The sequence below is a fragment of the Ornithodoros turicata genome, chromosome 3 (assembly GCF_037126465.1).
Source record: "Ornithodoros turicata isolate Travis chromosome 3, ASM3712646v1, whole genome shotgun sequence".
In the NCBI taxonomy this organism is placed as follows: domain Eukaryota; kingdom Metazoa; phylum Arthropoda; class Arachnida; order Ixodida; family Argasidae; genus Ornithodoros; species Ornithodoros turicata.
The window spans coordinates 5,745,051-5,755,595 of record NC_088203.1 but is presented as its reverse complement, the minus strand read 5'-3'; the positions used below and the strand labels follow the sequence as shown (position 1 = coordinate 5,755,595).

Below are 10,545 nucleotides of genomic sequence, written 5' to 3'. Positions count from 1 at the left end.
CTCGCATAAAGTATTCACTATGTGGCACGAGAAATCTGTCTGTCAAGTAGGTAAAGTGTCATGCGCGAAAATGTGACTGACGTTTTATAACACCTACCCTGTACTTCCGAAAAAACCCACAATAATCTTTTGGTTGCTTGTTACTCACGTAATTTTGTCCTGAAAACATCTCCAATATTAACGACTTGAAACACAGGTTGTGATCGCACGCTGGCTGCATTTCTTGTCCGCCTTGATTACCGACGAAGAGGAAGCGACCACCTGCATTCTGCCCAACCTGCAGATTGGAAGAGGAAGAAGAAGAAGAACCTGCAGTTTGTCAGTTCTACAGGCTTCTCGAACCTTCGCCATGGGAGGTAGGTTGATTCACAACTTGTTGACAGATAGCATTTCTTTCGTTTTGGGTATTGTTCCGTACCGGGACCACTGGTAGGGTGTGGTTCGTTGCCAGGACCGTTGATTTTTCAAAATTTGTGAAAACGTTCTAAACGCGTGTATGGTATGAGAAAATGAGAGATGGTATGCAGATATGATAATGTAAACGCGGTACGAGAAAATATATTCTGCATTGCTAGCTGACGTGCGCTATATTTTATTGGGTGTAGTTCCGTATCGGGACCACTGGTTTTTAAAAATTAGTTAATAAGGGTTAGGAAGGCAAATATTGCATAAAAGCGGAAGAAGGTCATATACTGAATCTAAAAACGCAAGAATTATAAAATTCTGTGGACTAGAAGCCTTTTTATATGCATTTCAACAACCCCATCTGATCAGCTTTTAGCGCAGGAGAAATACGGGAATGCTAAGCCTAACGGATTCGAAACTTGCCATTTTGCAAGAGGTAGGGTCGTTGAATTGGGCTCGATCACCTCACTTTAGTAAGGTTAGTCTAGGTTAGGTTCTACAGATTGGGGGGGGGGGGGGTCCTCAGAAGGTCCTCAGTAAAGATGGCGGATCGCCTTCAAGGAACCGGCGATAAAATTCAATTTTTATACGTTTCGCGCAATATACGAGGGTCATTCCTGTTTAATTTCGTTACTAATTAGCTCCTCTTTCACGTAAAAGCGTTTGACTTTTGCTTTTATTCTTTTCCCGATACGGAACTACATTCATTTTATGTATGGAATATTTGAAAAAGTAAATTCGGAAAAGTGACACATATAGGGAAACGAGAACTTATGGCAGCTCTTAAGCTTTGCGCAGTAGGAAATCTCAATAAAAAAAAAGAGAAACAAGAAGATAATGTGTGTTTCTTTCTTGCACTTGGACGAGGAGGAAAATGCGGCAAGATACCGTGGTGCGGGATGTGATTGCCAGGTTGATATGTAGAGCATGGATTGTAGAATGTGTAGAATATATGCGTAGCGGAGACAGACCAAGGTTGGGTTAGGTGGGGTTTTTAGGTATTTCACATGTTGAAGAATCATTCAGTTCGCGTAGAATATGCACATGTGGAGACTGACCAATGTTGGGTGTGGTTGGCTTTTTACGTAGTTTACACGCTGGAGGGGTCAGTGAGTCACTGCAGAATATGGGTCAGTGTAACTGCGTTCACGTAGGATGTGCATCTGTAAATGTTTGCCTAGAGGCATCGTCAGTGATTGAAAGACTGCAAAAGAAAAATATGGCCAGTGTGGCACTTGACGGCTTATGGTGTACAATATATACAAGATTTCATACTGGCATGAGTGTGTTTGAAATGAAGTACTCCCTCTTGCTCTGGTATCGGGAAATGAAATGAGCAGGTTTTCAAGGTAGTGATTTTAGTCCAAACCTGAATATCCTTGCCATGTTTCTTACTCGTGATCAAACATGGCGGACTGTCTTAAGGAAACCAGCGACAAAAATTTTTATATGTTTCACTGGACAATACGCTTTTTTGTTCCTTATTTTTGTTCTTTGTGGTAAAAGCAGTTGTTTTTGTTGTTTTGTTTTTCTTTCAAAAAAGCCCGTGGTCCCGATACGGAACCAGGTTTGCTTCTACTCGTCTGGAGCAAACATACCCTCATTGGATCAGCGATAGAGGTTGAACACCCTTTTCCTCGCGCTGCGATGATGCATTGGTTAAGTAGACAGGTAAAAGTGGTGATGGACTCAACAATGGTGAACAATAGGTGAAAACAATGAAGGAAACGTTTGCAATGCCGGTGGTAACCATTTCCAAAAACAGTTCCTTTGCAGTGGATTAATGTACGACATTTAATGTGTATGAAATGGAAGTAAGGAATTGATACATGTATATTAAATGGAAGTAATGGAATGTAAAACATTTAATGTATATTAAATTGAAGTGAAATTGACAATCATTGCCCTTGACTTTGTTCTGGTCTAACAGTCAATTCCAACTGTCAATTGCGTCAGCGTGGGTAACAAGCCCATTGTGCATTAATTCTCTGCAGATTCCGAAGACGACCTCGCATCCGAAATGAGCACCATGCAGAGCAGCGTCCAGCAAAGCGGGTTTCAGAGCGGGTTTCAGAGCGGGTTTCAGAGCGGGATCGAGGATCCCAACAAACCGTAAGCCTTGGAAGGTTGAGGGACCGCCAAAGCTAGTGTGTGACTAGTGCGAATAGGATAAAATGATGACACTATCAAATCACTTTCAGTCCAATGTGGTGCACTGATTCCCCTGCATTCTCGATTTTTCAGCGACGAGGATAGCATTCCGGATTCCGTGGTCACCATCATCATCTGCACGATCATCGTCCTTTTCATTATCTTTATTATCCTTCTTATTCTGGTGCTGAACATCTACTTATGTAAGTAACATATCGCTCGATTTGAACGTTCAGCTGAATGGACCCACTCACGGAATGCCTCAAATGGTCTCACGGCCGTTAGCTGAACTCTTGTTAGCTGAACTCCTGTTAGCTGAACTCATGGGTGTAAAGTAAGTAAAGTCCTAGATATTCGAAAGTACCGGCACTTTTAGATCTTTGACGAAAACAGCGCAACCTTCTACTCTCGCCTCCTCGATCTCTCCATTCACCCGCGGTATTTTGAACGATTATTGGCTCTCCGCGTCGTATGGCCCAGGTAACGGGCGCGAAGCCCAAGTTTCACTCGCGTCTTCGTATTTCGTTGGCGCCATTTTTTCGCTTCCAATATGCTTGAATGCAGTTTCGCTGTGCATTTCGGTACAGCACCCGGTTCGAAATAAGATTTGCGCTAAAGGGGCGCTAAAATGCAAAAAAAAAAAAAGTTCACTTCAAATTACGTTACACGCTATGTTCATTGCGTACTTGTTATCGTAATCCAAAACTTACGGTTCCGTTACGAAGCTACAATCAAAATTAAATAACTCTTTCCCCCGTACGAAAATTCCAGATCGACCGGACACGAGCCCGGATTCAGGCCAGATCGGGTCAGATCTGAAAGCGAGCATGGTATATCCGGTTTTATCTGGTTTTAACCGACAGGTGCCGGACGCAGATCCGGAAACCAGTCTGTGTCAGTCCGGATTCATCAGTATTATCCGGACACCTGTCCAGATCAACTGGAACCAGATCCGACCAGACAAGGTCCGATCCGGATTGACGACCATATAAGGTCCGGACAGGCCGGATCCGGAACTCATCGGAATGATCGTGCTCTTTACGAGCATGTCCTGTGTGATGCAATTCACGTTGGACGAATCTTTCGTGATAATTAACCGTCGCAATTAATGTCCGGTGCGAACGACTAGTATCTAGAAAGAATAATGGAGAAGAGAGACAGACCCGGTCGTCAAACAGCAACGACAAATATCAGTGTACGACTGTTCACGTTTATTTTACATGCTAACCAGTAAAAGTGGAGTTCATTACAAATTCAGTTCTGTAAAGTTGGGCGATAAGCAGACACAGTCAAGGGCCCTCACACATTTCTTTAGATCCTGCGGCAAAGCAATTATTTCCAATGCACAAGTTCTGGCCCTTAATGCACAAGTTCATGTGTTAGCTGGTATGTCTCTCCAAATTAAATAATGAGGTATAAGAGAAAAGTACTGCGACCTACCACACAACTGCAATAACTATATAAGGCCAGATCTGGCCGCACACAGTGTGTCCTACTGAAATGCACAATGGTTTCAAAAAGTGGTACCACACTGCAAAAGTAGAAAACATACATATGCTGTTTTCTACCTTTGTGGTGTGATATCCATTTTCTTTACATCTTTGTGAATATTTTATGTGGGACACTGTTTGCAGTCAGATCTGGCCTGATATACAAGTAGATCTAGTCAGGCCAGATACCAGACAGATCAGGAATTGGGACATTTCCAGATCTGGCATATTAATCAGGCCAGATACCAGACAGATCAGGAATTGGGACATTTCCAGATCTGGCCTGACACACAACAGATCTGGCATATTAATCAGGCCAGATACCAGACAGATCAGGAATGGGGACATTTCCAGATCTGGCCTGACAAGAAAGCCAGATCTGGAAATGTCCCAATTCCTGATCAAAAACAGATCTGGAAGTTGTGATCAGGTCAGATAAAAATCAGACCTGACTTTTTCGTAAGGGTCGCTTCGATGAGGCTAAGCAGAGAACGTCTTTTTAACTCGTGCATCCGTGTTTTTAGTCCATGCTGCGCGTGCACCTGCGTGCCACGCGGTGAAAAGCATAGTGCGCAGTTGCGAAGCGAACTGGCGTTGCTCTCCGAAGGTCGTGAAGATAAATGTTGTAAGTGGAACATTCGCGCCAACTGTTATGGGCTACAATTCAGTGAATCGGTATTGGAAAACGCAGCAGTGTGCATCATGTTTATGAAGCGCAATCTGCAAGAAAGCTTTCTCGATGTCTTCCACCATGGCACGCATTCGATACCTTAAGAGCAGAGAAAGGGCGTCAGAGTTCAAATCTGGACCGGCATGCGGAACGTGGTTCAGGGATAGAAAACCCGGAGCTCTCGATGAGGCGTCGAATACAAGTCTGACTTTCACAGTCTGATAACTGCATCATGTGGCATTTAATATACTACTGGGCAACTACTGGGCAACTACTATACTACTAGGCAACAGGTACTGGTGACGCTACGTCAACACGCTCGGGATGACCGTTAATGAGATTCTGTCGTGTTACCTGATCGTATTCGTTCATGACCTCTTGATCCCTCAAAAGTGCACGGGTGGCGCTGCGTAAACGCTGCTCTGCTACAGCCTTGTTTCCCAGTCGCGAGACGAGGTCTTCATTTCAGGTCAGGCGCTCTGTATAACGATCATCTTCAAATCTGGTTGTGTCCTGAAACCTCTGGGAAACTTCTTGTCAGCAATGCCAAGGTGCTCCAACTCCCAGAAAGTCTGCAGCGCATTCGAGACATCGTCGTTGGTAACGCTGGACACCTGCACATGTTGGGCGTTAGCCTCGTAACCTGACTGCTTTCACGTAGGGCGTTGTAGCGTCCATCCGAAGGTGGTTTCCATGCCGATGAAATTGTCCCGAACACGCGCTTGTCTCCCTGCGACAACTGACCCATAGAGGTCGGCCCCTAGGAATATCAGTATTTCGGGTGACGCGTCAGCGAACGTAGCGTCATCTGCCAAAGGCATTCTTCGGACCGACATGAAGACCGATGATTCCCTCGGTCTTCAGCTGAGCGAGAGATTTCCGGTCAATATTAGGAAAATTGCCGATGCAGGTTTCTGGTATCTCAAGAACTTCAATGCAAACTTCCTCGGAAGTGTACTGCGAACGAAGCCTGACTTTCTCCCTACGATGCAACGATTCGATTCCTCCCTTGCCTACCGTATTGATTACGAAATGCTCTTTCTCAACAGCCGGTAATTGCAACTTCTTGGACAGTGCTCGTTTGACGAGACTTCTTTGATTGCCCCCATCTATGAGGATACGGACATACTTCTCTCTTCCTCCGGCCGCGCAAACGACTACGTGCGCAGTCCTCCGTAGGACTATGTCCTGTCGAACCTGTTCGTTGCCCTGTGCTACTTACGAGTACCCTTCCTCCAGACCTTGGTACCGTACTCTTCTGCTTGTACACAGCACAGTGTCGCCAGTTGCATTCGCTGCATTTGAGGCTACGAGATGATCGGCAAACCTTTGCTGTATGATATTGCTTGCAGCAGCGGAATCATGGCTGCTACGAAGTCTTTCTTCAAGCTCTGCCGCATCTGCAATTCAGAATCTCGTGATCTTTCCCGCAAAAGAAGCAAGGCTCCACCTTCTTGTCACGAGCTGCATTCGGTTTGCTGGCTTCGACGCCAAGCGCGGAGGTGGACAACATTCCTTCAGCAGAAGTTTGCGTTAATTTGCTCTGGTTCGTCGAAATAGTCCTCCTCGATTCATGGACCCTGTCTCCTGCAGCCCGCAGTTGCTCCCTGTAGTCAGCTTCCATCTTAATAAAGCGTAGCCACCTCGTGAGAAGTGTGTCATACCGATCCTCTGCCGATGCAGAACTAAGATTGTTCGACGCCGTGAAGCTTCCTTTGGAAGCTAAGAATCATATCCTCCGGGACAGCTTGTTGCAAAACAGGAAACACTAGAGAGCAGAACGACTTTGAGGTAGTACCCATCGCTTCTAGACTCCTCATGTGAGTGAGGCGTCTTGAGTCCGGGAACACTGCAGGAGGAGCGGACTGGCTGAGGACCTGGCAACCGCTTCAGGTGAAACTGCATCAGCGTGTTTAGATTTCCAAATCTACCCTTGGCCATCTTAGCCGTCATACATATCTCCCGTTAACTGTAGGCCCGTTATTGAAGCTGCAGCCTCGCCTGTAAGAACAGCCGTCAGGTAAGACATATTCTTGTTGTTGGCCAAGGAAGCATTGCTGTCTACCAGGGACTCGACCGAAATTCCTGCCACTGCTCTTGACTGCCATTATATTTAAGGAGTTCCAACTTCGGTAACTGCGGTCTGTGACGGCCATCTCCTGCAGTTCGGTGTTGATTTGGGTGACCCCGACTACGTTCTCCAGCGGCTCCAGCAGGAACCAACTCCAACCAGCTCCAATAGGAACCAGCTCTCGAAGACTTCGCGACGATGTGTTTCTTGGGCAAGCAGGTGATGGTCATTACTTGGTCTTGATAGTCGATCATTCTCTCAAGTTCTGCTTCAGCCTCCTCGATCGTAAAGATAGGCTCCAAATTGCAATTGCTCTTTCATCATCTTTCATCCAAATTGCTGTCCACGTCATCCAGACTGGCGGAGAATTTGACGACGCGCTCAAGCAGTACCTCACGACGAGTGGTTTGATCCTGAGAGCTGTGGACGACCTGCATCGCTTGTTCGGCTTCATTCAGTACCGTGGTCACTCTCTGTCGAAAAGACTTCCTCTTTCGCAGGAGGAAAACCCTCGAAGTCGATTCCTGTGACGTCTCCGTCATCGTGCTGGCCTGTGAATATCCTCCACTCTCGAGTCCCTAGCAGGGGTCCCCGGGTTTCGGCACCAAATTGTGTAGAGGATGCAGACGAACGGAGCCACAACAAAATGGCCACAAGCCCAAAAGAATAAGAATGCACGACCTCTTAGATCCGGGATAAGCACGAGCCAATCTGTTTATCCACATCTTCCTTAACATATGCCTTCCGAATTTTCATGAATGTACCTATGGAATCAATGTACGCCTGGTTATACACATATCAGTTGTATCAAGAGATGATTATATCACTCTTTTTATTGTTTGTTATCATTTTAATGATATCACCTGAGTTTTTTGAGCCCAAAAGGATGTTTCGATACTCAACCCAACCCAACCCAAATTTCCCAACAGCCGTGCGAAAGGAGTAACGTTCCTTATGCACCTCAAGAGAAAAAGTCATTTTTAGCACGTTTACACATGTTTCATGCCTATTTCCGGGATCCAATATCTTGCTCTTTCCTTTAGATTCCTATTAGCCCTTAGCGCAGTGCAATTAGCAGTACTCCAAAGACGAGGAACATTTTTAATAGCAAAGGGGGAGCGTTAAATTGTCGAAGGCACGAGATGATTTTCGTAAGAGCTTCGTGAGGCCCCCGATAAGGTGAAGGCATGCCAGACTGCGCGGCATTGAGCGATTTGCAGGTCATAAGGCTGCGAGGCCTAGGAGGTTCGTGCTAGGCGAGTGTGGACAATGAGCATCGCTTTGAGGGCGTCAGCTGCTGTGCGATTTGATAAAGTTTCACAAAGCGAACGTTTCATGACAGGAATGAAGTAACAATGAAACATTCTCTCTTCGTTGCAGTCAGTACAGAGACGGAAACGGAAGATGAGGGTAGGTACATCATTGTGATTATTTCTATTATGCAACTTACCAGTCCTTCTTCCCTGTAGACACATCCGCTGCGTTCGAGTACATGACTGGAAATATGAGTACAGGTGAGCCAATTTCAATAGCGTTTAAATGAGGTTGGATAAGTGGCACAGTAACGGTCGGGATACTTGCTACAGTTTGTCGGTTTTTATTTTATTTTATTTTTATTTTTTTGCGCATATGAAACATCAGCGGGAAACCGGCCAACTTTCTCACTGGCACGGCAACGCGATGAAGAAACGAACCGCATGCACATATTTCCACTACGTCGGACGGTGGCACCGTTGCGAGCGTTTCGTTACTCTGCGTGAAGTATTCACTTCAAATGAACTGAAATATTTTGCTACACATCGACACGTTGTTGTGGCAAACAGATGTAGTTATTGAGTTCGAAGCGTATTCGCAAAGCGAGCGCTACAAAAGCGCCCTAAGACGGCAGCCTCGGGCAACGGCATGCCTACTGGTTTGGTCATACGGTTTTTCGTCGAAAAATCGTCATATGCGGCTACCGCTTTACCATCAGGTGTGGTGGCAGTCAGACACATAAACACAAAAAAGGACATCAGCGAAAATGTATTTGAAACACAGTACAAATTACTTACGAATAAAAGTATTTAGAGTGAAATACTAAATATATACTTGAAAAAGTAATTAAGATACTCACGAGATACTTTCGTACTCGGCATAAAGAACAGACGCCACGATAGCCTCGTGGTGCATTTATTTGCTCTCCAACCTCTGAACCAAGCAATGACTGTTTTCGTGCTCGCCTGCATCTGGACCCCTAGACACATTCAGCCATCTATTCAAGTAGCGTACCTGACGGATACTCGTGAGAGGAAATTACTGTGGCGCAATGCCCCTTCTTTATTGATTTGCAAAGAGGGACGGTGCAGTGACACAGTGAAGTGTGACTTCAGAAATTGTCCAGCCCAAGTACACTCCACCATGCGAAACCACGCTGTCATGTGATCTGTCGTCTGCTCAGGGGTCAGTACAGAGCACCCCAAACACGCAGGGGCCAATCGGTGAAACGATTTCCGCGGCACTGGGGACGAGCGCGAGTGTTATGGGTCATGTCAGTGTATAGTGGGTCGTGGTTGTGACTTCTGGGTTCTTTTCGTCTTACAGAGCCGGCAGGAACGGGGATCACTCCAGCGAAATCATCATGTAAGCACATATCAATGTTGTGTGTGTCGACTTTCTCTCGGTGAAATTACATGACGGAATGTTCATTTCCACCATTCTGACCACTATATAAAGAACAAAATCTACCGAAGCTGCTGACATGCAAATTTCGTGGCCCCCAATCAGTGTAATGACTCACTGGATGGTCCCACTTACTGTGGAGGGTCCTAATTAGTTCTAATGGCTAATTAAATGGTGTTCAGACCACTGTGTATTGTGCCACAACCATATGCGATCAGTCCCAACTATACTCGGTCGCTCTCGTTTCTTCACGTTTATATGTGGCCACGCCCATTCTATTGATGCTATTCCTGCCTTAATCTTTTCCTCCTCTCGATAGCCTTCAGAAATTTCTTAGATGGTGAGCTTCTGCATATTGCTTGGCTCCTCGAAACTCTCTAGATTTTGTTCTCGCAGCTAGAGAATCAGCTTTTCTCCGCTGTGAGGAGACAGCAGTAGTATAGAATCGTGTCTAACAATCAAGAGTTTTCTCTAATGCAAGAGAAGCCTATTCTAATCAAATTCTAAGCCAAAATCCAGTTCTAATCCAACACAAGCCAATTCTAAGCCACCTGATGGGTCGCCATTAGCTCCTCCTACTTAACGTTGATTGGCCCATGCTAAACCTACTGATCGTTGATTGCTTGGCCGTAGCTCCGCCTCTTTATGCTAATTTTTTGCTCCACCCGCTGATTGGTGCATGCTGATCGCTAAGCACAGCTCCGCCCTTTATGCTAATTAACGGGTTCCACTGATTGGTCCATTCTAAGCCTACTGATCACTCTGCACATTTTCCAGACTTTCTAAGCCCTCTGATTGGCCGTTCCCAATCTAAGACTACCGATTGGCCCGTTCTAAGCCTACTGATTGGGTGGTGCCAGGTGAAAACTTTCTGCAATTCTTTTAGCACACATTTTGTGAGTGCTTCATTAACGCCGGAGGAGAGAAGATTAAAATCGAATTGATTGGGTTCCGGATTCAGTTTGGGTTCCAAGTGGACGGGTTCCAGAGGAGGAGGATGATATTGAGCGCGCTTCAGCAAGTAATAGAGGGCTTCCAGTATTTTGCCCACTTTTACATCGTCCGAATTGTTGGATTTCAGAACTTCACCTATTTCTATT

At 45.6% G+C, this 10,545-nt stretch overlaps 1 protein-coding gene across 2 annotated transcripts in view; it reads left to right on the top strand.

Moving 5' to 3' along the window:
- Positions 1-301: 301 nt before the first annotated feature.
- The window catches only part of LOC135387886 (uncharacterized), a 50,911-nt gene continuing 40,667 nt past the window's right edge, over positions 302-10,545 (top strand). For both annotated transcript variants that reach the window (XM_064617082.1, XM_064617081.1), the window contains exons 1-6: positions 302-356; positions 2,400-2,517; positions 2,650-2,759; positions 8,168-8,197; positions 8,257-8,301; positions 9,368-9,406. In XM_064617082.1, coding sequence (XP_064473152.1) covers positions 350-356; positions 2,400-2,517; positions 2,650-2,759; positions 8,168-8,197; positions 8,257-8,301; positions 9,368-9,406 — 349 coding nt within the window. In that variant the 5' untranslated portion in view covers positions 302-349. The remainder of the gene's footprint in view (positions 357-2,399; positions 2,518-2,649; positions 2,760-8,167; positions 8,198-8,256; positions 8,302-9,367; positions 9,407-10,545) is intronic.